The sequence below is a fragment of the Rana temporaria genome, chromosome 2 (assembly GCF_905171775.1).
Source record: "Rana temporaria chromosome 2, aRanTem1.1, whole genome shotgun sequence".
Lineage (NCBI taxonomy): Eukaryota > Metazoa > Chordata > Amphibia > Anura > Ranidae > Rana > Rana temporaria.
Genome location: NC_053490.1, coordinates 278260109 through 278286856, shown reverse-complemented (window position 1 = coordinate 278286856; position 26748 = coordinate 278260109). Strand labels below are relative to the sequence as shown.

At 43.0% G+C, this 26748-nt stretch overlaps 1 protein-coding gene across 2 annotated transcripts in view; it reads left to right on the top strand.

Moving 5' to 3' along the window:
* Positions 1–26748, top strand: part of KCNQ4 (potassium voltage-gated channel subfamily Q member 4) — a 284528-nt gene that overhangs the window by 224885 nt on the left and 32895 nt on the right. For both annotated transcript variants that reach the window (XM_040337092.1, XM_040337091.1), the window contains exons 4-7: positions 850–1025; positions 2064–2189; positions 5498–5608; positions 9009–9104. In XM_040337092.1, coding sequence (XP_040193026.1) covers positions 850–1025; positions 2064–2189; positions 5498–5608; positions 9009–9104 — 509 coding nt within the window. The remainder of the gene's footprint in view (positions 1–849; positions 1026–2063; positions 2190–5497; positions 5609–9008; positions 9105–26748) is intronic.

Genomic DNA, 26748 nt, shown 5'->3' with positions numbered 1-26748 from the left:
ATCCTACCCCCATTTGTATACAATATTTATCAAGTATGTACAGTCTGATCTATGAATTAGGATGTCTAAGGCCCCTTTCACACGGAGCGGATCAGTAATGATCCGCCTCCGTATGTCCGTAAGCTCAGCGGGGATCGCTCCGTATTTCAGGATGACAGGGCGGTCTCTGCACACTGTGCAGGGACCGCCCTGTCTTTTCTCCGCTCTCCCCTATGAGGGGATCGGATGAACACGGACCATATGTCCGTGTTCATCTGATCCGCTCTGCAGACGGAAGAAAAAATTGGATTTTCTTGCGTCTGCAAAATCGGATTTTTGCGGAGGCGGACGATAACGGATAACGGATGCCCCAGCAATCACATAGGGACCAATGTATGTCCCTTTTTCATCTGCAAACGGATGGATGAAAAAGCGGACATACGGTCCGCACGTGTGAAAGGGAAGGGAAAAAGGGACATACATTGGTCCCTATGTGATTGCGGGTGTCAGCGGATGAACATCCGCTGACACCCGTAATCGTCCGCCTCCGCAAACATCCAATTTTGCAGACGGAAGAAAATCCTATTTTTTTCTTCCGTCTGCAGAGCGGATCGGATGAACACGGACTTGCGGTCCGTGTTCATCCGATCCCCCCATAGGGGAGAGCGGAGAAAATACAGGGTGGTCCCTGCACAGTGTGCGGAGACCGCCCTGTCATCCGCCGGCTCAGCTGGGATATACGGAGTGATCCCTGCTGAGCTTACGGACATACGGAGGCGGATCATTACTGATCCGCCCTCGTGTGAAAGGGGCCTTAGAGAAAAGGAGACAAATATTGCTTTTCATGTATTTTCCTTTTACTTTCTGTAGATTTCATTGTCCTGGTAGCCTCTCTGGCAGTTATTGCAGCTGGGACTCAGGGTAACATCTTCGCAACCTCAGCTCTACGCAGTATGCGATTCCTGCAGATCCTACGCATGGTGCGCATGGACCGGAGAGGAGGCACGTGGAAATTGTTGGGTTCAGTGGTTTATGCTCACAGCAAGGTAAACTATTAAAGGTGCCCCACATTTGTTCTTTTTGTGCAGATTTACTGAGTGCAGCCTACATGACTGTAGCTACATCAGACGCAGAGTTTCGTTAAGCCAGATGACCATGTTGTAACACAGAGATGACCAACCTGTGGCTCTCCAACATTTGTGGATCTAGATGTTTGTGTCATCATATTTAATCAGGGTGGCCCTTTTGCCTGTTGCCCACATTTTTTATATTTTTTTGTACTGATTTTACAAAGCAGTACAAACATTGCCAATAGTGATTTTCACACCCTTTAAACTTTGATATGGAAAGTCCACGTATTTAACTTTTATGAGAAGGGGAAACATCATTCACTTCACTTCTATATGTTAGTGTGTAAGCTATGAGTCATCAGGCTAGTACTATACTAATAGTGTGTGCACTTGTGATTATAACCCCCTCTAGTCACCAACGCCTGAAGTTCCAAAAGGTACTGTACATGACCTCATTTTGAAGCAGGAACTCAATTACGACCCCCCCCCCCCCCGAAACCCCCTTACACACACCTTCAAAACCACATCACATAGTGGGTCAATAGGTGGGTCAATAGGTTGAGTGCATTACATACAGAGTGCAGAGTTTGGGGGTGCACTACAAGGGGAGGGCAGAGTTCAGCCTTCCTCCACAGCTGCTTACCTCTGGAGATCAGTGTTGCCAACCTCCCACAGAATTTTTTACAGGCAAAACATGGGAAATTTACTGACAATGCAAATTTATAACTGACAACCTGAAAAATGACAATCGATATTTAAACAGTATAAATACAATATGGAAACACTGTCAATACCCATAATAAGTAATTTGCCTGGTTTACACTTAAAAAGTCAACACAGCATGATAAATTATCAGCCCTGATATTTACAGACAGTTGTAAAAATCCAGAATTTTACAAACTGTCCGTAATATTACTGATGGTTGGCAACCCTGATGGAGATTTAACAATAATCCAGAGTAACTTTTGTCTTCTTCATAAATATAAATCATGTAATTGTGTTTTCTTTCTCCAGGAGCTGATCACTGCGTGGTATATTGGTTTTCTGGTGCTAATCTTTGCCTCCTTCCTGGTCTACTTGGCAGAAAAAGATGCCAACAAGGAGTTTTCAACCTATGCTGACTCTCTCTGGTGGGGAACGGTACGTCTTCCTCTGATGTGTGACACAATGAGCAAATGTTTAGTGATGTCTAGAGAAGTCTAGGATCAACATGCCTACTCTGGCACTTAAAGTTTAATTTAACAAGTAATAAAACGTACATAAAGAATCGATACATATGACATTTTTTCACTTTTTTTCAGCAGATGCGCTGCTATTTCTTAACATCTACTGTACAACAGACACAAAAGAATCTATAGGCAATTTAACTAAATTTGTGCAATATATACAGTTTTTTTTTTATTAACCTCATTCCATCTAAAACAAGAACAACAGAATATCTAATAATATTTGCTACCTCCTCTAGGATAACTTACTATGGTGATTCATGAAATAATTGAATTACATTATCTAACAAACTGAGTATTAGATTATTGTACAGTTTAAGCAGTTTGCACTCCCAGAGTATGGAACACAACCCTTGCAGCTCCTGAACTTAAATATAGTGTGTTTTGTCTCAAGCAAGAAATAACTTGCTATTTTAGGCACCTAAGATATGTGGGACTACCTCTTTGAGTCTTGAGAATTTATAAAAATACTGCAAAACTAGGATCTGGTGCAGACTGTATTTTAGTGCATCAAAAATGTAGCACATTTGTTTAAGACATGGGAATGCATTAAGTATTTCTAAAGAGGGTAAAAAGTAGCCCGAAGCTGTCATTTTAAGAAAGATGGAGTTGTTAAACTGAACAGACCTCCTGATCAGTCTGTTCTAGATAAAGTGCAGACACACATCTACTTGTACTAGTTCCAACAATGTCATCAATAGAAGACATTAGGAAGGATCTAAGGTTGACTGATCATTATATGAAAAAGAACCAATATTTTCTCTGCAACACAAGTCTCAAAGTAAGGCTTTAGGCATATCTAAGCCCATAAAACAAAAAATGTACATTGCTTACTCATTACACACTACTTATGAAGGAGCAGCCTTGCCAACTTAGGCTGTTTTGCTCTAGACTACACACTCCCCCCTCTCTTAATCTCCATTATCTGAGATTTCAGTTGAATGAACTTAAAAGTTACAAGGAGTTCTGACAGGATTAACAGGAAGTTTTGCACCTAGCCTAAGGTTTGTCCCTGGACCCGAGCACCATACAGTTGCAATGTACATGCTCAAACTGAGAACACACTACAAAAGCCAAGCATTAATACCAAATGCTGCAGCTAGAGCGTCCTGCATGAATTTGGTGATTCATAATTCACTAGAGGACATGTTTTAAAAAAGGGCGGACTAGGACCTAATCACCCTACCCATTCACAGTCTACAGCTCGTGCAAGACTCTGCAACATGTGCATGAATGGTAGGTTGAAAACCCTTTACCCACCATTCTCCTGATCCCCAATAGCAACGACCCACCATCGGCTGGGGGACACTTCTTGCGCAAGGCCTTGCATCTTCTCCATGGTTTCAGGATAGGGCTTGGATAGTCCTAAAGCACCTGAGGTCCATGTGACATGGGGGCTCAGGACACTTGCTGTGTGCTACGTGGAGGGGGTCTGCTGCTTACCAACAAGAAGGTGACTTTGTCTCCTATCCATCACCAACCCCAACATGACCAGGTTTGCACCACTGTAATTCTCCTCAAGATTCTGTATCCCACTGTGTGTATCCTCCATGAGGATGTCCAGGATGTGCTGTCCCAACTAAATTTTACTAGCACGTTATTAGTACAACATAGGAAACTGTTTTAAAAGAGACAGATAATAAATGTTCTCCATCTCAGTAACAGGTCCTTTTTATGCCAGCAGTGTACTTCTACAATCACCAGGTATCAGGGGTGATCATCATGGGCTCATCATATTTTGAATTTTGAATAAATTTGCTTTAGACTCATCATTCAGCTCCATGACTAGGCCTCTCCATTCTGACCGGACCTTTAGCTATGCTCCACCCAAACCTTATGCCGCGTACACACCATCGTTTTCTGCGATGGAAAAAAACGTCATTTTCAAAAACGTCAATTTAATTGACCGTGTGTGGGCAAAAACGTCGTTTTATGTCTTCTAAAAAACGACAGAAAAAAATTGAAGCATGCTTCAATTTTATGTGTCGTTTTTGGCCGACGTCGTTTTCTGTGTTCTAAACATTGACCGTGTGTACGTAAAAACGTCGATTTAAGCCCGCGCATGCTCAGAAGCAAGTTAGGAGACGGCAGCGCTCATTCATGTAAAACGACTGTTCAGAATGGAATCAGCACATTCGTTAAGGTGTTTTTCAGCTTATAGACAAGAAAACGAAATTTAAAGCACAGTCACTGAAAATCACGAATCGTATCTCACCAAACTTTTACTAACACGCAGCAACACGATATCAGCAAAAGAGGCCGTCTTCCGCATGGAAACGACCCTTTATAGTGACGTCGTGCGTGATTGACGGAACTGCGCTGTGCTAGAGCGTTGTGAAAAAGCGATGGTGTGTATGCTACGTCGTTGTTCAAATTGAAGTTTGAAAAATGACGTTTTTTTAAAGCACATAAAGCGTCGCATTTTTCCATCGCAGAAAACGATGGTGTGTACGCGGCATTAGAGTGGTTCTATAGGCAGAACGATTTTTACCTTAACGCATTCTCTGCATTGAACCTCCCAGCCCCCTTTTACTAAGCCTGATCTCGAACCAGCATTGTGCCCAAGAGCAGCGGATGTCTCTGCTTTTTCCCTCCTCACAGGGCAGATTTAGAGGAGTGGGAGCTATTGGCTCCTGGCGCTTTCAATCAAATCCTACAATGAGGGAGCAGGCAACGGGACCAAGCAGTGCTGTCTGTGTCTATGGGTGCAAGCAGCATGGCTCAGCTTTAAACCCACAGGTTTGCCACAATAGGAACCAGTTTTATTTGGTGGCACACCGAGAAGAGGAAGAGTGCTGGCGGGGAACTGCAGAAAAGGAGGATCGGGGCTGCTCTGTGCAAAATCATTACACAGAGCAGGTAAGTATCACATGTTTATAAAAAAAAAAAAAAATCGTAATTCCTGAAAGGATTTTAAAGAAGAACTTTACCTTAAAAGAGCAGTAAATTAGCTGCTGCTTACACACATGCTTCTTATTGGAAACCTCAAGCATACTTTGTACACTGAGCTTCATGGAAGCACCCTATATTTCAGGTTTATTTTTAAAATAAACATTTCATATAAGAAATTAAAAAAATTAAAAAGCATCAATTTATAAACTGACAATGTATGTAAACTGACAAAATAATATAACAAAACTATCATACATAGCTTTTTAGCTAAATCTGTTTTTATTTTTTAGAGCACTTGTATGTATTCATGCTGTCTGTGTTTTCCACTAGATCACTCTTACCACCATTGGTTATGGTGATAAAACACCCCGCACCTGGCTGGGGAGAGTCTTGGCTGCTGGGTTTGCTCTTCTAGGCATCTCTTTCTTTGCACTCCCTGCGGTAATTATACAATATTTATTTCTTAAAGTGTATAGAAATCCATTATTTTTGTTGTTGTGGGTAGACTAGAGAAGTATTAGGGCTCTTTCACAAGTGCAGTAGGCACTGATGCTTCTCTGAAAAGCAATACACGCTTGGATTGCTTTCTAGAAGAGTTTGACAGGCGGTGAGGAGTCATATTTTAACTCCTCACTGCCTAATTTAACCCTATAACTTCTGTACTATCAGGTTGCAGTTTTGTGCATCACACAGAGTTGCGGCACAGTTCAGGCACAACCCTTGCTTGCCCTCCCCTACTTTTTATGGAACTGTAGACAGAACCTTACAACATTTTTTTTATTAATTAAAATAAAAAACACAAAACACAATAATTGGATTGAACTGGCTGTGGCCCTTTATCATTGGCAATAAATATTGAACCCATAAGTATATATAAATATATATATATAATACATTCCGATAATATTTAATAAATCTGTAAATACATACCAGCAAATACCAAAATCTACAATTTATCTACTCAAGTATATACAAAATAACCATTAAAATGTCCCACACGCCAGGCTCACTAGTCACATATAGTGAGCCTGATACCCCACACGAACCGAGGCCAGCTCAACACAACTCAGTAAACCCAGATTGAAAACATCCAGAGTTACTTGAGAAAGATTAACATTATCTGAGCGGAAAAAAACGGGTAAATTACCTTCAAGATCAACCTGGTGATAGGAAACACCTTTAACAGTAGGCATAATTTTAGCGATAGTCAGATTAATTTGTTTGCAAATTTTATTGCAATGTTAAAGCTCGGGTAATAAAGACCACCGAAGGCGAGGACCGATTTCCGAAAAAACAAAGCATGTAACTGTAGAAAATCCATTTGAGAAATTATGTCCAAGATTTTTCGGGAACCGATATCATTGCCTCCCAAGTAAAATACAATAATCTAAGGAGTAGGCCATTTCAAATACAATGTAGACGAAGACTCATGTAGATGACACAATTTCATACCCCTTTGTCCATACCATCAAATGTGATACAAATCCTGTTGTAGGCCTAAATGGGAAGTATAAATTCTACGAGCTGTACGTTGGGAGGCCCAGTAAATGAAAGAGTGGTGTTTAACATCTGCAATTCATACAAAAAAATGAGGTCTTATATAATAACAGTAACAATCAGAACTCCATCCCCCAATACGTTTAATAGCAGCAGCAGAGAAACCCAACAAAGCAGCTTCAGTATCCCCCCTATCTGAAAAGAATGTGACGTGATACGGAGATGAGCAAGATTCAAGATCCGCAAACATTTACGCAAAACGGAGTTAAACTGATAAATGGTCAAGGGCCAGAGGAATGTATGAGAAGAAGAGAACCCAAAGCTGGGCGAACAGCCAAGTACTTGCGAAGCAGAGAAACTGAACAGATAGAAGAACCCGGTAATTGTCGAAGGGTGATCCAGCAACCCCAACCTAACTGATCAGTTTTACTGCGACAAAGAAAAAGCTGAACCAAATTAGAACCTAACCGTAAATCAGAAAGCAAAAACCCAGAAGAGCCAGATGAATTACAAGGCAACAATTCAGAAATCCTGAAAGCTCCAAAAAAACAGAGGCTAAATGCTACATGAAACAACAAAAATTCATATGCATTAAAACAAACCTCAGCAGTGGCAGCACAAATACGTTCCAACAGTGCAGCTGAAACGGGTAATCTAGAATCAACAGAAAAATTCGGTCTCTTATACCCTCTCAATGCCTGTTTCACAGAGGAAAAACTAAGTCATGAAGGGAGGCCAGACAAATTTAAGAAAAATGAAACACCACTCAAGGTCTTTTGAATATGAGAACAAGAATAAGAACGAGCCATCAGATAATTCATACAAGATACAATTAGATCTTCAGAAAACAAATCAGGCCTATATACGAAAGAGGTCAAAAACAGCACCAAGACCGCCATGCGGCTATATATTGAGCCTACGTGGAAGGTGCACACGGAACTTTTAACAGCAAGATGATGAGGAGTCAGACCAGGTCCAAGAAATGAGGTGGGCACAAGATTCCAGAAGGATCTGCGTCCGGCACAATTTCCCGAATACGGTCCAGCTTTAAACGTGACAAAGAATCAGCAGTTCCATTAGAAACACCAGGAACATATTTTGCCTTAAGCCAAACATTAAGTTGTAAACATTTAAAAAACAAATTACGTAAGACAGCCAACACAGGCAAGGACTTAGACGACAGGCAATGTATTGCAAAAACTACACCCATGTTATCGGAATGCAGCAGAATATTCTGATTGCAAAAATGAGAACCCCAAAGCTCGAAAGAAATCAAAATCGGAAATATTTCCAACAAAACGGTATTACCAGTAAAACCTTTCTCTCTCCAAGAAGTAGGCCATAAACCAGCGGACCAGTGACCTTGCCAAATCGCACCATAGCCAAAAGAGCCAGAAGCGTCAGTAAATCAATTTAGAGCGGATGAAGAGCAAAAAGGCTTCCTCCACAAAGAGCAGCCATTAAATGAAGACCATTTTTTTTCACACAAGCAAATCCTCTCGCAAAGATAGAGAAATAAGTATAAAATGAAAAGGAGAAGAAACACCCTAAATCGAACGATACAAACGCTTCGAAAAAACCCTGCCAATTGGGATAACACGAGAAGCAAATGCCAATAACCCTAACAATGATTGGAGGGTTTTTAAAGTGACCTTTTTTTCAGATAAAACTAAATCAATCAGAGTATGCTACCTATAAACTTTGTCTTGAGGCAAAAAAAACTCCATCGCCACAGTTTCAATAGAGATACCCAAGAAATCTCAACAAGTCTTTGGGAAAAAAAGATTTTTCTTGTGCCAAAGGAATACCGAAAATACTACAAATAACCAGAAAATTCGTAAAAATATATTGACAATCACCCAAATCCGCCCTACCAATAAAAAGAAAATCATAAAAATAATGTATCAAATTTCAAGAACCGGTACGGTAACTAACAACCCATTCTAAAAAGGAAGAGAAAATGTCAAAATATCTGCAAGATAACGAACACCCCATAGGGAGACACTTATCGAAAAAATAATGCCCCTCAAAATGAAAACCCAAGGAATTAAAAGCTTTCTGCTCAATAGGTAATAACCTAAAGGCCAATCTTCTCCTCTTGCTGTCCCTGTTGACTGTCAAACTGATGACGCATTTAAAACCTTTATATAGTCTCTTAACCTGAGCAAAAAACGTTAATGTGTTATTTAAATATTTCAACCAATTATATACAATATACAAATTAGGTATAATTATATATTAAATGAACGCTAACTTATCAGGTCTTTCACAGTCCAATAGGTGTGGCAGTTCAAATTGCTTTCCCTCCCCCACCTTATATTAGGACTATTTTCTTGTTTTACAGGGGATTCTGGGTTCAGGGTTTGCCCTAAAAGTTCAAGAACAACACAGACAGAAACATTTTGAGAAGCGTCGGACTCCTGCAGCTAATCTTATACAGGTAAGGTAGGATGCGACAAAACTGCTGCAGTTTTGCAGCGTTCACTGTGACTAGGTATTCTTGTGCTTGTTGCAAACCCGGTTCAGGTTCAAACAGCTGTCATTCCTGGGCCATATTTTGTCAATGATGTCATGAGTATCCTGCCCCATTGTGTACATCAGCTGGAGTGCAGGCAGTCTCCTGCATGCAGCTCAGAAATGACAGCTGACTTCCGGGTTTGTTTGTATCAAACAAATGCTCATCCTCAAGGCTAGATTTACACAATTGATACGATTTTCAGTGCCTTTATGTAGTCCGATTTGGTTGCATTTTAATGCGTTTTTGGTACTACTGCATGCTGATTCATCCTTGCTGTCAGCCAGCAGAAATTAGTCATTGGTTGTTAAGGAGCCGAAACCCGCTGGTGTACTAACAACCAGTGACTCATCCCTGCTGTCAGCCAACAGGGTAGAGTCACTGTTTTTTAACTACTTTAGCTACAAATGGCTTTACCCCCTTTCTGACCAGGCCATTGTTTGCGATACTGCACTGTGTTACTTAAACTGACAAAAGCGCATCCCTGCGACGCTGTACCCAAATATATATTTTGTGTTTTGGTGGTATTTGATCACCTCCTTCGGTTTTTATTTTTTTTTTCGCTATAAACAAAAAAATATTTTGAAAAATAATAATCTTTTTTTTTCTTCTTTAAAACACATCAAATAAAAAAAATTGAAAAAATCGAATTTCTTCATCAATTTAGGCCAATATGTATTCTGCTACATATTTTTGGTAAAAAATCCCAATAAGCGTATATTAAAACTATGGGATATTATTTTATTTATTTTTACTAGTAATAGCAGCGATCAGCAACTTTATAGTGGGACTGTGATATTGCGGCACACAAATGTATTTATTTATTTTTGTCAGAAAATGTTGTTTTTTCCTTCACTGACGGACACTGAGGAGACGGCACTGATGAAGCGGCACTGATGAATCGGCACTGATGAGGAGGCACTAATATGTAGAATTGATAGCCACTGATAGGCGGCACTGATATGCAGCACTCATGGGCACTGATAGGTGGCACTAATGGGCACTCATAGGTTGCACTGATGGGCAGCACTGATGATGAGGTACTGACAGTTGTTACTGCTGGGCACTGATTGGCACTGTGATCAGCACTAATTGGCACTGTTGTGGGCACCGATTGGCACTTTCATTGGCACTGACAGCTGTTATTGATGAGGCACTGATTTGCAGCTGATGGGCACTGATTGGAAGCTGATGGGCACATCTGATGGGGGCTGTGCTGATAATCAATGTGCTGATTATCAGCACAGACCCCCCTTCTGACAGGGAGAGACGTCGATCATCTCTCCCTGTCAGTGCAAACCTAGGAATGCTGTTTACTGGCACTTCCTGGTTCACACAATGATCAGCTGTGATTGGTCACAGCTGATCACGTGGTAAGAAGCCTTTGTCAGACACTCCATATCACGATCGGAGATGCAGTGTGTCAGACTGATACACAACACCTCAGATCAACGCGCTGCGCACCCCCAGTCGGGACTTCATATAATGCCCAGTCAGGATATCAGAACCATCGCTCGGCCGTCAATCTGCTATGGGCAGGGAGTGGTTAAAGCATTTTATACATCATAGCTTGTGCTGTGTAATTTGGACCCCTGTAACACCCAAAAAACCTGTCTGATCCTGCCAGCTTCTCCCCTCCCCTCTGTAAACTGACCACGGTGTATCATAGCTGCTGAGCCCTGACACCGTGGTCAAAGTACCTACCTCCGTCATCCGCAGCCTGCTGTCCGTGTCTGTGTCTCCTTTGTGCACCCCCATCCCTCCCACCTCTCGGTATTGAGTGACAGCGAGTGCCCCCCTGTCTCTGTGTTTTATTTAAAAAAAACTCCTCCTTTACCGTATTTCAAAGGTGGCTCCCGGCAATCACGTGACCGGCCTTGTCTCCTCTCCTCCTCGTGTTCCACTGACATCAGCGGGGAAATCACGGCCCTTCCTGCTGCTTCTGTCAGACAGGCAGAGAGGAGACAAGGCCGTCATGGGCGTCCGCTCCATAGGGCAAGGGGGGGAAATTGACCCCCCCTGGAAAATCGAGAAGGTGTTGAAGAGTTTTGCGACCACGGGCTGTCTAAACGGTCCCGGGTTGGATGTCACACAGGCACAGCGAGCAGAGTGAAGCTGCCTCATCTCCAGTGTTTATGTGTACACAGGGGGAGGGAACCTGCTGTGCCTGTGCTGATGGCTGATCTGAGGTACTGAATGGGATGGGGGAGGGGGGTTTGTGCTGAATTGGGGGTCCATCTGTGCTGAAGTGGGGTCTGTGCTGAAGGGGGGTATGTGCTGAAGGGGGGTATGTGCTGAAGGGGGGTCTGTGCTTAAAGGGGCTCCATCTGTGCTGAATAGAGGGGTCTGTGCGTAATGGGGGGGTCTGTGCAGAATTGGGGGTCCATCTGTGCTGAATGGAGGGGTCTGTGCTGAAGGAGGAGTCTGTGCTGAAGGTGGGGTCCATCTGTGCTGAAGGGGGTTCTGTACATTCTCTATGCTATATTTATATGGGCATGGAGTGAAGCTGAATTATCTCAAGAGCTATTTCACACTGCCAGCTGGCCGCGTTATCGGTAAAGTGACGCTTTATCATTGTTTTAGCTGCACTATTTGGCCGCTAGCGGGGCGCTTTTAACCCCCGCTAGCGTTTGAAGAAAGGGTTAAATGCGACTGTGTATCGCCGCTGCCAAAGCGCCCCTCCCTGAAAAAATTTCAGCGGACGCCCATGAAGGCTGTTTATATGAGTGCCAGGAGCCGCGGTGAAATATGGTAAAGGAGGATTTTTTTTAAATAAAACACAGACAGAGGGGCACTGCATTAAGAGACAAAATTGAACACAGTCAGTGTTGATGGGGAAATCCCTCGTGCAGCGCTATTGTGTTCTGCTGGTGGGGAGTGCAGGTCTTTCCTGTCAGCAGAACACAATGATCAGTGTTGCCAGCTATAGCCGGCTGCACTAATCAGTCTGGAAAAACCTGACAGGCTGGTTGTACACAGTCGGTCATAGATTGACTTGTGCACAACCAGGGTGCCCATACATGGATTGAAATTCATCCGGTACCTTCAGAACTGGCCAAATTTGAATCCATGTGTGACTAGCTTTAAACATGTGCATACTCTCCATCACTCTTTCTTTACCTGTTCAGTATCAGTGTTATCATACAAATAAGAAAAGTATAACTAGTGTATATTAGGGGATAACTTTAACATTTTTCAGAGCAATAAATAGTTACAAAGCTGACTACTCTACAGGGGATATGCTTGCTGCCTCATTATTTGATGCTACCTCTGGACATCTTCAAATAAAAGCCGTGTTAATGTAAACACGTGAAGGAGCTGTGCTGTGCCATAGGACATAGTGCTTAATTATAAAACTAAATGTTGTCAGCCAGTTCCTTGCAGGAAAGGACAGATAAAGTTCCCTAGTGCTTGTGTCTGGAGCATAGACAAGGGAAAGCAATGACTGCAGGATAGAGCCAACAAATATTCTTTCCTGTAAGCAGTTTGCAGTTTCTATGCAGCGGTATAAATGTTTTTTTATAACTAACCCAGGCTAATAAGAAGAAAAGTGTATTTGTTTATCTGTATCGTCACAAGTAATACCCTGAAAGAGTACACATGCAATTGTATAAATAGTTTTTTTAAACCTTTGTCAGGTTTTTATTGCTCTGGTCTCTGACCATCTCCTGTAGTATGCCCATAGTCTCCGACCATCTCCTGTATTATGCCCATAGTCTCGGACCGTCTCCTGTAGTATGCCTGTAGTCTCGGACCATCTCCTGTAGTATGCCCATAGTCTCTGACCATTTCCTGTAGTATGCCTGTAGTCTCTGATCATCTCTAGTAGTATTTGATTTGATATAATACAGGATTTGTACTGCGCCAAATTCATTCCCCATAGGAGCGCGTCTAGGAGGATTTACCCAAAGTCTCTGACTATCTCCTGTAGTATGCCCAAAGTTTATGACCATCTCCTGTAGTGTGCCCAAAGTCCATGGTTTCTGACCTTCTTCTGTAGTATGCCCATAGTCTCTGACCATCTGATGCATTTATTGTAGTATGCCCATAGTCTCTGACCATCTCCTGTAGTGTGCCTAAAGTCTCTGACCATCTCTTGTAGTATACCCATGGTCTCTAACCTTCTGTAGTATGCCCATAGTCTCTGACCATCTTCTACACTATACCAATAGTCTCTGGCCATTTCTTGTAGTATAACAAAAGTCTCTGACCATCTCTTGTAATATACCATAGTCTCTGACCATCTCCTGTAGTATACCCATAGTCTCTGACCGTCTCCCGTAGTATGCCCATAGTCTCTGACTATCTTCTGTAGTATGCCTATAATCTCTGACCATCTCCTATAGTATGCCCATAGTCTCTGACCATCTCCTGTAGTATGCCCATAGTCTCTGACCATTTCTTGTAGTATGCCCATAGTCTCTGACCATCTCCTCTAGTATACCCATAGGGCCAGATTCACGTAGAGCGGCGCAAATTAAGTTACTCCAATTGTATGTCATTTAAGTTACGGCGCCTTAATTTTGTGTCGTAAGTGCTGTATCCACAGCGCATTTGCGCCCAAATTTGCGCCAGCGTAACTTAAATCCCGAGGCGTAAGGCGGGGTTATTGCAAGTGGGAAGGAAGTGGGCGTGCTCCATTGTAATGAGCCGTGACCCCATGCAAATGAAGGGCCTGCCGTACTGCGCATGCGCGCACGAATCTGCACCTCACTGGGCATGCTTAGAACTCGGCTCGGCGCAATCAGTGAGATAGGTAAAAGGCCAAGCGTACTTAGTTTGAGAATCACCCTGTGTATAAATAGCCCCAGACAAAAGCACTTCCCTTGCAAAAGTACATCCCTGTTTTTCCCTTCCTAAAGCAAGTTGCTTTTGCTCTGTCGTCTGTTGGTGTGTGTTGGCGAGTGTAGTGTTAGGCCCCATACACACGAGAGGATTTATCCGCAGATACGGTCCAGCGGACCGTATCCGCGGATAAATCCTCTCTAAGATTTCAGAGGATTTCTATGCGATGGCGTGTACACACCATCGCATTGAAATCCGCGCTGAAATCCTCTGCCGATGACGTGTCGCGCCGTCGCCGCTATTATGACGCGGCGACGGGCGCGACGCTGTCATATAAGGAATTCCACGCATGCGTCAAATCATTACGGCGCGTGCGGGGAATCCCTTTAGACGGATGGATCCGGTAAGTCTGTACAGACGAGCGGATCCATCCGTTGGAATGGATTCCAGCAGATGGATTTGTTGTGCATGTCAGCAAATATCCATCTGCTGGAAATCCATTCCAGGGGAGATTTATCTGCGGATAAATATCCGTTGGCGTGTACACACCATAGGATCTATCCGCAGAAACCCATTTGATGGGATTTATCTGCGGATAGATTCTATGGTGTGTATGGGGCCTCAGATAAAAGATTTGGAGGAGTAGTAGATTGTAGTAGCTGTGTATTTTTTCTGATTGTTTTTTCTGATTGTTTTTTCTGTTTGTTTTTTCTGTTTGTTTTTTCGGTGTTTGTTTTTGAATTTGTATTAGCTGTCTGCTTGTGTGGTTTGATTTTTGTGTGTGTTTGTTCTGTGCCTTTTTGTGTGTGTTTGTTCTGTGAGTATTTGTGTTTGTTTGTTGTGTTTGGTGCTGAGTGTTGGGTGTTATGGCACCGAAGCGCAGGAAGTTGAATTTTTCTGTGAGAGAAAAGCAGATACTTGCTAGGGCCATCACCCATTTCGGGCGTTTTTTGCATGGCCCTGAGAGCCGGGACACCACCCCGGCCAGGAGGAAGGAGATCCTTCAGCGAATTACTGATGAGATCAATGCGGGAGGGGGGGAGACGAGGACCCCCAGTGGGATATCCAAGAAGATCAATGATCTCAGGAGCCTGGTCCGTGACAAGATGGCCAAGATAAGTGCCCATGCCAGGGGCACTGGAGGAGGACCACCCTGCTCCGTCAGGCTGACTGAGGAGGAGTGGGCAGTGGCCCGGTGCTTCCATAGCCAGCAGGTGGTGGGCCTGCCTGGCTTTGACTCTGATGATCCTTTGAGGACAGGTAATTTTTTGTTTTTTCTATCTGGTGAGTAGCATGTGTGGGTGGGGGAAGGGAATTTGTGCCAAGTGTGTGGATCCTCCAACCTGTGAATGTTTTGTGTCCTCCACAGATGGCCAGGAGATTGCTGGGCCATCAGGCCAGGCTGCTACACCATCCCCAGGACAACAGGCTGCAGAAGAGCACCAAGAAGGGCAGGAGTCCCCAGGGGAGGGGAGTGGCCACACCTCACCTCAGGAGGAGGTTGAGGGGGAGGAGGATGAGGATGAAGATATGGACATTGCCAGGGAAATCCTTTTGGCTTCGGATGTGGTTCCCCCTGAGGCTACCCCTGAGGCTGGCAGCAGTCAGGCCACCATTAGGGGTAGCCCCTCCCACTCCTCCCCCAACAGGCCTCCCCCACAAGGGTCTCTCTCTCCCCTCCTCCCAGGCCACAAGACTCAGCTGCAGGCAGGAAGGCTACCCATAAGACCAGGGGGGTGGCCGAGTGTCTGCCGGGCCAATCTGCAGAGGGACCATGCCCTTCAGACCCGCCATCTGGGTCACATCAACCGGACTTTGACCCAGATGGAGGACAGCCTGGGCTCAATTAAGGAATCACTCACTGATGTGGCCACAAACTCCTTGGCGGTCATCACATGCTTTGGTGACCTGCAGACCGCAACAACAGGCGTGGCCCAGGAGGTGAGTGCCCTGACCCAGGCTGTCCACGACAACACCCGGGCTGTCCAGGCCAATACGGCAGCCCTCACACTGAGTCTGAACAGGATAGCAGTGGCCTTGGAGGGCACGCCAGCAGGAGGACAGTCACCAGGGGAGGCTCCTCCTTCCCCTGCTTCCCCCCCCCAGGAGTCTCCCCTGGTTGGCCGTGCCCGTGCCCATGGCCGGCCCAGGCGTAGCTCACGCCACCGCTGTTAAGTTTGGGGGTACTTTTGTTTTTTTATTTTTATTATTTTTTAAATTATACTGTGATTATGATTTGGTTTATGTGTGTGAATGATGTGTGAATGTGGGAGTGACATTCCTGGTGAAAAAGGGTGTCACCCTCAGTTTTGGTGGATTAGGGATCCCCAGGACCAGGGAGAAGTGATCCCAGGTCCATGTGAATGGTGTATGAATGCACAGTGACATAATTGGAGCCGTGGCGTGGCGTGGCGTTGCTGCTCCCAAGTACCATTGGGGGTACTTGGATCTAATCCAATTAGATGTGCATGTGATGTGTCTGTGCTAGGGACCACAGTGGGTGTGCATGCATGCATTCTCATTGTGACATGATTAAGGTGTGTGTTTACTGTGCAAAGATGCATCCTTTAGGCGTCTCCTGACTGCTGTTCCCTCAGAAGAGGGGGTACCCTCGGTTACTAAAGTCACTAGTATAGCTCTGAGCATGGATGCCCCTGGCATGTTGGCATACAGATTGTTGTCCTGCAAGTGTGTGTGCTCAGCTCTTCCTTAATGGTGTTGCTTTAGCTGACATTTACACGGCTGGAGCAAAGTTAAGGCACCTTTTATAAAGTGTAAATTTACTCCTGGAAACTAACAGATGCGCACAGGGCGTAGCCTATGCCGCACATACCTAATTTTGTGGATCGCCGTATCTCCCTCATTTGCATCTTTGCCTATCAAAACAGTGGTGTGTCTAGCGTATTTTGCGCTCGAAGAAGCGCCGGTGTAATTTTTTTAGGTAGGACGGAAAAAAATGGATTTCAGGCGTATCTCGTTTTAAGGATATGGCGCAAAGATACGCGCGGCGCGTTTTTCAATTACGCCTGTGCATCTCGAGATACGACGGCGCAAGTGCTTTGTGAATCTGGCCCACAGTCTCTGCCAATCTCCTGTAGTATGCCCATAGTCTCTGACCATTTCTTGTAGTATACCCATAGTCTCTGCCCATCCCCTGTAGTATACCCATAGTCTCTGCCAATTTCCTGTAGTATGCCCATAGTCTCTGACCTTCTCGTGTAGTTATAGTATGCCCATAGTCTCTGATCATCTCCTGTAGTATGCCCATAGTCTCTGACCATCTTCTGTAGTATGCCCATAATCTCTGACCATCTCCTGTAGTATGCCCATAGTCTCTGACCATTTCCTGTAGTATACCCATAGTCTCTGACCATTTCTTGTAGTATGCCCATAGTCTCTGACATCTCCTGTAGTATGCCCATAGTCTCTCACCATCTCCTGTAGTATGCCCATAATCTCCGTCCATCCCTGGTAGTATACCCATAGTCTCTGCCAATCTCCTGTAGTATGCCCATAGTCTCTCACCTTCTCGTGTAGTTGTGGTATACCCAAAGTCTCTGGCTATCTCCTGTAGTATGCCCTTAGTCTCTGACCATCTCCTGTAGTATGCCCATAGTCTCTGACCTTCTTGTGTAGTTATGGTATACCCAAAGTCTCTGGCTATCTCCTGTAGTATGCCCATGGTCTCTGACCATCTCCTGTAATATGCCCATAGTTTCTGACCATCTCCTGTAGTATGCCCATAGTCTTTAATAAACTCCTGTTGCATGTTTGCTGTCTCTGATAGCTTTCATTAGGATTGCATCCAATCCTTATTATGTATGACCGTTTGGTTATGTCAGGGGCCTAAATTAAATCCTGCTATATCAATAGCCACCACTGTCATGAGGTATTCCCGACCTCGATAACTCAAATGATGATTTCTCTAGTAAACATTATACTTTTCCTTTTTTCCTAACACTGTACTTTCCTAACCAGCATCAGGACATATCTTGGATATTTGCACTGTACATCAAGAAACTGGAATGTAATGTTCTAGTTCAATTTAATCAACTACTGTATGTCTTCATTCACTGCTTGACTTTGCTGTACTACAGGTGAAGAAATAACACATAATGTTCTTTTAAAATGTTATAAATATACACTTGTTCTTGGTCCAGTGTGGAAATCATGGACCGTTTATTAGTCAGGGTTGGGAAAGTTTGTACATTCTGCCTTGCAGAAGAGATCTATTTGCAGTATAATTATTATGTGCTATATTTATTCAATAGTAGCATTTGAAAATTCTTTCCCAATAATATATGAAGTGCAGTAGCGCTTAACAACTAGTCTTCAATAATGTTTCATTGTCATAATGAATGTAAACTATGAAAGGTAAAAATCAATTTGGTTATTGTAGGCGTTTGAATTTTGCACACCTTTGTTGTCTAGGCAAGCAAATAAGTCTATCTGTTCTATTTGGCTCCTATTCATTTTGGTTTTCCTAGGATTACAGTCTGTAGGAATAAGGTGCATCCATAAAGTATTGTTTATATTAGAAAGAATGAAGGCTTGCTTTTATATTGCTGTTGTATGAATACCGATTATGTGTTTGCTTACAGAAAAGTGTATTTTCTTGCTTTTCATTCTGTGTTCAGTATGCAGAGCTCTTGTCCTCGTGAGTGAATTTTCTTCTCACTGCCATAATATTTAGGGGAGCGTAGAGTGTTGCTATGGAAGGTATTTATTTTCCCATCAAAATAAAAAGGCCCAGGTCTTCCCCCTCCCCAACCCTGGCAGTTGCTGGTTTATAAATGCTAAGCTCTTTGTGTATGGGGGGTGTTAATACTTTGAGGTGGAGGGAGATCTTTGGAAGCTGGAAACTATCAAACCCACTGGGGGAATAGAAGGATCTCAGTATCCTGACAGTAACATAAAGCAGATTGCTTTCTCACCTATTAGTGGAAAATGGTGTGATCTTCAATAAATATTATGTAAAATGACATTAAAAGACAGTAGATATGTGTTACGCAGTGAAATTCCATGCTGTTTTTTGGGGTGTTTTATGGCAGAGGAAAAGAAAAGTGGAGGTGTTTCCAAGGGAAGCCATTTTTTTCTTTCTTTTATATTATAACCTGCAATAGAAAAAAATATAGCTTGGATCAGGTTGGTTGCTTCATTATTAACAGATCCAACAGTTTAGTAAACTAATTCAGTACCATTTTTATATAATAGGGTGATGCAAACAGCAACAAAAACAAACAAGCTATAGTAGCCCGTAGTAACCAGTCAGATTTTGGCTAAAACATTAGACCATGGAAAGCATTATGCACATTGCACTTACCTCACACTTGTTGACTAAACCCTGATCCACACTGCAGTTTCCTATGCAATTTACATGTGGTTCAGTGCAGTGCGATTTGAGCCCATTTATTTTCAGTGGGCTTAAATCGCACCACAAAGACGTGCATGCTTCAATTTTATAAATGCACTGCAACCAGATTGCATGGTCCTTTTGTATAATGCGATCCTGTGCCAGAAAACGCACTGCGTTTGTGACCTGTGTTTGGAGTGTCGTTAAATTTGCACTGACACCTACTGCAGGTCGCAAGGGCAGTGCAATTTGAACACGGTGCAGGAAACGCACATGGGTCGTGGGTTTTCCACATCACATTAAAAGTTTAAGGATACTTCTTACCTAAAATGAATTCGATGATAAATGCTATTTTGTTTAATAATGAATCAATGGGGCAGATCCACAAAGTGAGTACGCCGGTGTATCTACTGATACGCCGACGTACTTTCAAATTTCCCGCGCCATATCGTTGTTTTGAATCCTCAAAACAAGATACGACGGCTTCTGGGTTAGATCCGACAGGTGTACGTCTTCGTACGCCTTCGGATCTAAGATGCAATACTTCGGCGTCCGCTGGGTGGCGTTCACGTCGTTTTCCGCGTCGGGTATGCAAATGAGCTATTTCCAACGATCCACGAACATACGCGCGGCCGTCGCATTCTCTTACGTCGTCTCTAGTCGGCTTTTTCCGGTGTATATTATGGGGAATTCTTTGGGGATTCGAACCGGCCTAATGTAAGTTACAGCGGCGTAGCGTATCTCACATACGCTGCGCTGATCTATTTGTATGTGAATCTACCCCATAGTCTTTTAGATTTGAAGTGTAACCGATTCCCGTCCAGCGACGTAACAATACATCACTGGATTGGAAAGTTGATCTCTCAGTCATCACTGCAGCGATGACCAATATATAATTTCTTAGGGCCAGCGATTTCCTTCATTGTAAAAGTAATCCTTGCAGCTAAGAAGCTGCTAGCTTACTTTTACAGGCGGTGGATGGGAGTCCCACCCCTTCCCATTGCTACCTTTACTGGGCTCTCCTGTGCAATCGAGGAGCCTGATAAGGATACGACCGGTGGGACACAGTGAGAAGAACTGATGTTGTTCCTACCACTGTTTTATGTCAGAAACCAGAAACAAGGATTTTGCCACTTCCGGTTATAGTCCTATGTAAACAAGCCATTACCAGCTTGAACAAGCATCAAACTGATTTTCATTTGATCAGATGCTTTTTGAGGTCAGAGGAAAAATATGGGGTCTAACAGAGCCATAATCTCTCTATAAAGAGGGCCTGTCATGACCCATGCTATAATGAGGTTTGTTGTGCATCCCTTATGATAGCAATAAAAGAGATTCAGAAAAAAATGAAAGATGCAGTGTAATTTTTTTTTTTTAATAAAATAAACAATAAAATTGAAAGAGCCCTGTTCCCCCACATGGTCACATGAAAATGTGAATATGCACATAGGTCCCTCACACATATGTAAACAGCGATCACACCCCACATGGGAGGTATCACCATGAACCTCAGAGCAAGAGAAATGATTTTAGCACCAGAGCTCCTCTGTAACTCTAAATGGGCAACCTTTGAAGACATTTGAAGTGTTGGCTATGTAGATTTTTAGGTACCGTCGTTTTGGCGCAGTTCCACAGGCAGACACAATTTTAAAGTGTAAGGCCCCATACACACGGGAGGATTTATCCGCGGATACGGTCCAGCGGACCGTTTCCACGGATAAATCCTCTCAAGGATTTCCGCGGATTTCCATGCGATGGAGTGTACTCACCATCGAATCGAAATCCGTGCCGAAATCCTCTGGCGATGACGTGTCGCGCCGTCGCCGCGATTATGACGCGGCGACGTGCGCGACGCTGTCATATAAGGAATTCCATGCATGCGTCGAATCATTACGACGCATGCGGGGGATCCCTTCGGACGGATGGATCCGGTGAGTCTGTACAGACCAGCGGATCCATCCGTTGGGATGGATTCCAGCGGATAGATTTGATAGCATGTCATCAAATATTTATCCGCTGGAAATCCATCCCAGGGGATAAATATCCGCGGAAACAGATCCGCTGGAGTGTACACACCATAGGATCTATCCGCTGAAACCCATTCGCTGGGATTTTTCAGCGGATGGATTCTATCGTGTGTATGGGGCCTGACATGTTCAGTATCTCTTTACTCAGCGTAAAATCATCTTTTATATTTTACCAAACAAGTGAGTATATTATTACATTTAAATTAATTTCTATTTTTTCCCCCCAAAATTTGCATTTGAAAATCCGCAACGCAAATATCATCTGACATAAAAAATATGCAACACCCTGCATTTTATTCACTATGGCTTCTGCTTATAAATACATAATGCTTGTGGGTAGTTTTCTAGCAAAAAAATAATAATTTTATTGATATGTAGGAGAGTAATGTCAGAATTGGCCCAGTCTGGAACTGGTTACAATGCATTGCCTGAATTTAATTTAAATACAGCTTACTAAGCAGAAACAAGTTCTCTTTTTTGCACACTTAAGTGGACTTAGCTGTATCTGAGCATGAAAAACCGGAAGCGCTATTTATTTAATTTTGAATTTTCTAAACAAACTCACCCATCCATCCATGTTTCCATGCTTTATTTTGCTGAGAAATCACTTTGAAAAATACACCCCTAGCATTTCTAGCAGTGGCCATCTTGAATAAGGGCAAATTTTTCATCTAGCATTTACTTCCTGGAATCCATCTGTCCTTGTGATCACACCCTAGAAAATCTCTCACATTCACAGTACAATTTACACAGGCAACAAGTAAATATAATATATCTTTATATCTATATATTACTAAGGCTAGCAGCATAAGGATTACAAAAAGTTACTGTTGATCGAGAGAGTTTAGTTCCACTTTATTAAATGGGATCGCATAAGTGATTGCTGATCTACCCTAGCTAACTTTTTAGACTGACTTAGACATTAATTCTCAACAAATGAAAATCTAAAAAATACTATTTATTTATATAGCAACAAAACCTCCCTTGATATTGTACAAAGTCAAAGATATAGTATAAAAAATTAGTAAAAGAAATACAATGCACACAATATTCCAAAGACAACGTTGAATATCAAAATGTAGCAATACCATTAAAAGAGAGGGGATCTGTTTATACAAATATCCTATGTAGAGTGGTAAGGGGTAGAAGTAAGCTGTATGAGAAATGGCAGTGATGGATCAGTCAGTGAGAATACCTTACCTCAAATTTTATGTATGACCAAAGAACTGTTTCCAAAGAAGTTGTGAGACTTTTGAGAAGTTCAGGATGCAGGAGAGTAAGGTAGTGACCCGAGTGCTGGAAGGAGAAGATGATGAGAAGACTAGATGTTGCATTTGTATGGTTTCTAGAAGTTGGTGAAGAATTGTACTTAGGGACCAAATTGTAAAAAGCTTTGTTACTTTGGAGCTACAGGCTTGAACTGCACTTTTTGAGTAACCAATAGCTATCCTCAGTCACTTAGTGGTGGGACTAACAAAAAAAAAAGAATTTGATGACCAAGAAAAGAGGAGAAATTAGATAAACAGCAGAGTTAAAGTAGTTGTAAAGGTTTAAAGTGTTACTAAACCCAGTAATATGGAAATGGTTCATCCCCCCCATTGCCCACAGATTATAAATCTTTTTATATGAAAATATTGCCACTATATACCTTTTTGAATGATCTGTATACCAAGGTATACATCATAAACTGCAAAGTTTCTTCAGTGCTGAGAGTTCAGGAGGTGGAGATTTTCTCACTAAAGCCTGTAAACACGCCCACATGTGTGATGCCAATATCATGTGACCTGGCTATCTCTGAGAACAAATAACTGTTTTCTCCAGCATAAAAGACACAACTGAGCATGTGCAGGTTGAGGTTGGCTACCTTGCCTGTTCTTTCCAAGGTAGACATTGCAGGAGGGGGAGGAGCTATGCATTCAGGATAAAACAGCCTTTTTACACAATGCAGAGGATTAACCCCTAAAGGTCCACAGTGAGTATAACAAGCATGGTATTCTGCATATACAGACTGATTTAACTGTTTTGGGTTTAGTAACATTTTTTTTTTCACAAGAAAAGGGTTTAGTAAAATTTTTAGTTTTTTTTTACCTTCATGCTTTTTATGCATGAAGATAAAAATCCTTCAGTATGAAGACCCCCTCCCCCCGCAGCCCCCCAATACTTACCCAAGCCCCCCAAATACTTATCCAAGCGGCTACTCTCCTTGGTCTTTGTCTCCTCGTTGGCTTTCGCTGCTGTCAATCACAGCCAATGAGCCAACAAGGAGTGAGTGGAGAGTGGGGCTTGGGAGCGAGGACGCATGAGTGCCCCATAGCAAGCAAATTGCTGTGGGGGCACTCAGTGAAGAAGAGGAGCCAGAAGCACTGGTGGGAGACCCAAGAAGAGGATGATCGGACTGCTCTGTGCAAAAACAGGGCCGTCCCCCTGTCAGAACACAAAAGCTCAGCTGGGGAGATCGCTGTACTAACGTCAGATCACTAGGTTGAATAAAAAACCTCATAGTGTGTACCAGGCTTTAGATGCTCTGATGGTCCATCCAGGGAGATGCAGCCCATTCATTCAAAATGAATGGGCTGAAATTGCACAACACAGAACTGCATATACGTTCCTGTGCGATTCCAAGTGGGAACTGACCCTAAGAAGATATACTCACAAATACACAGAAGTTTACTTGAGGCAAATCTATTACACATAAAATGAATACCATGTATCCATTTGATTCTAAATGTATACTGTATAGTTTTTAAAAATAATGAATGGTTATTTTCAGTGGTGGCTGGGGGAGCGGAAAACAAACCCCCCCCCCAGGTCCGCACTCACCCCTCCATGGTTCCCCCGCACTCAGCCCTCCCAAGTTCCCCACAATAAGGCCCTGTACACACGATCAGTCCAAACTGATGACAACAGACTGAAGGTCCATTTCATCGGTCGAAACCGACCGTGTGTAGGCCCCATCGGTCTGTTGTCCTTCGGTCCAAAAACAGAGAACTTGCTTTAAAATTGGACCGATGGACACCTGACCGATAGGTCAAAACCGATGGTTATTACGCGAAAGCATCGGTTCCAAACCCAGGCATGCTGAGAATCAAGTCGACGCATGCTTGGAAGCATTGAACTTCCTTTTTCTCTGCACGTCGTTGTGTTTTACATCACCGCGTTGGACTCGATCGGTTTTTGAACTGATGGTGTGTAGGCACATCAGACCACCAGTTAGCTTCATCGGTTAACCGATGAAACGGACCTTCAGTCCGTTTTCATCAGTTTGGACTGATCGTGTGTACAGGGCCTAAGCCCCTCCACAGCTTCTTCGACTTCTCCTCCCGGCCAACCCTGATTGGTCCAGAGGAAATGTCGGAAGACAATAGCAAATATTGATTCGCTAGTGTCAAAAGTGGGTGGGTTTCCGGCTCTAATCATGTGGCTTGAAAAACAAACTCATAGAAACCTAAAATTCTGGTGCGCCGCACTCGTCCCCTCATGCAAACTATGGACCGGCTGCTCCTGGTCATTTTAATGCTAGAAAAACATGTAAAGGGGCTTTACAAAAATATTATCGTGTTTATGAATGTTTTAAAATCCACATTTTTATGACTATTGTCTACTTATTTGTGTATGACGGCAGTCACATTTGCTTATAGAATACTAAGTTTCTCTTTTTTTGCTTTGCAGTTTTTTGCAATGGTTGTACTCTTCCGCCATTTCTCACAATGCAAGTCTCTAAGTCTGCCAGCTCACTGAAAAATATTCCCTCCCTGTGAATTTATTTCAACTATTGTTGAGCAGTTAGGCCATGTCCTTGTATTGGCAGATCTACCCTACCTCAAGTGGCTAATATACAAATCTGTTCAATCTACAAATCTTTACATTATGTAAAATCACTAAAATAGGAAAAAGCAAGCATGTAAGAATGTGGAAGTCACATAGAAAGTAGTTAAGGTCAACATTGAAATATGAACTTAAAATATTTGCACACTAATACTAAAACGTATTTTTTTAATCAACTAACAAGTCAGTGTTTGCTAGACTGCTAATAGACTACTAGATTTGTTGTCAAATAATGTTTGCAATTACATTTACTATAAATATACTGTATATATGATGCAAAAATCATATTATCTGAATAATAGATTCTCACTGATTCATCCTTGCAGCGTTCCCTTACTAGTTTTCCTGAAAGAGAAACCTATAAACATAAAAGTTCTGTTAATAGCTGTACTGTTCATCTAAAATATTGTATTAACCACAGTTTTCACCAGTGTAGTAACTTTGCTCTTTGGGAATGACTAGTGATACCGTATTTAAAAAAATGGAATTGATGGCTACTAAAATAAGCAAGCATTGCAGAATACCAGCGTGGGAAAGAGATTTATTTCAACCCCAAATTAGAGTTCCAAGAGCCTGTGGTTCACTGAACCTCCCCACAGTTTTCATTGGGATGTGACTTTATTTGTATTGCCTGTTTCACATATACACCAATGTGCCTTCTCAGAATCAATTAAAGTAAACCTGTGAGAATGGAAACATGGGCTGCAGTCTGTCCCAGGGTTTAATCATTTTCTTTAATTGATAGAAAGCCAGAAAACTGGAGCAAGAAGCCGGGGAAACATATTTTGCATCCTCTGGACAATTTGGTTGTTTAATAATATTTATGTAGCACCCTCTACCTTAGGTAGGATGTGCTAGAGGTAGTTGTTTTGTTTTTAAAGCCAGTGCAGGTAAATTTAGGCAGGCCTAGCCGTGAGCTAGGCCTGTTTGTTTTTGATCTGGGGGGCTGGGGACTGGTTTAGAGTAGCAGCAAGTGACTGACATGTTATTTCATCTATCTGACATCCTCTGTTTCTGCAAGGTTCTGGAAAAGAGGAGGATTGGAGTGACATGGGGTGTATTTGGGAACCCTGACCAATCCCTCAGGGTAAGTCTGCTGGGGGGGAGTTGTTGTCGGGTGGAAGAATTCAGTGATGGAGTGTTAGGCTGTCAGGGCCTTGGAGAAAGCCCCCTTTCTGGGGGGTTACCTTGGGCCTGGAGCTCAGGAGCTGGGAAGGAACCCCTCATACAACCCACATCAGGGGTGTTCTGAACAGGAGCAGGAGGAAGACAGGGGGCAACATAGACGGGCAAGTCGTCAGGAGGGATCCATCCCGGGATCAGTGAGTGACAGGCACAGTGAGAAGATCTGGGAGAAACATGCCATACACCAAAGGAGACTGCAGACCCCTGCCAGAAAATGGCGGATATTGAACAGTTATGACTTATTCAGAGTGAGGCCTAACCATGTGCTAGCTGTGCAAGTAATCTAGGATTGCACAGTAGAGAACGTGGAGTTTACTCAAGTGATGTGCTGGAGGAGTATGGAGCTTTAGAGACTGACAATATAGATTCAAAATGCTTTGTTCAATCTCACAAG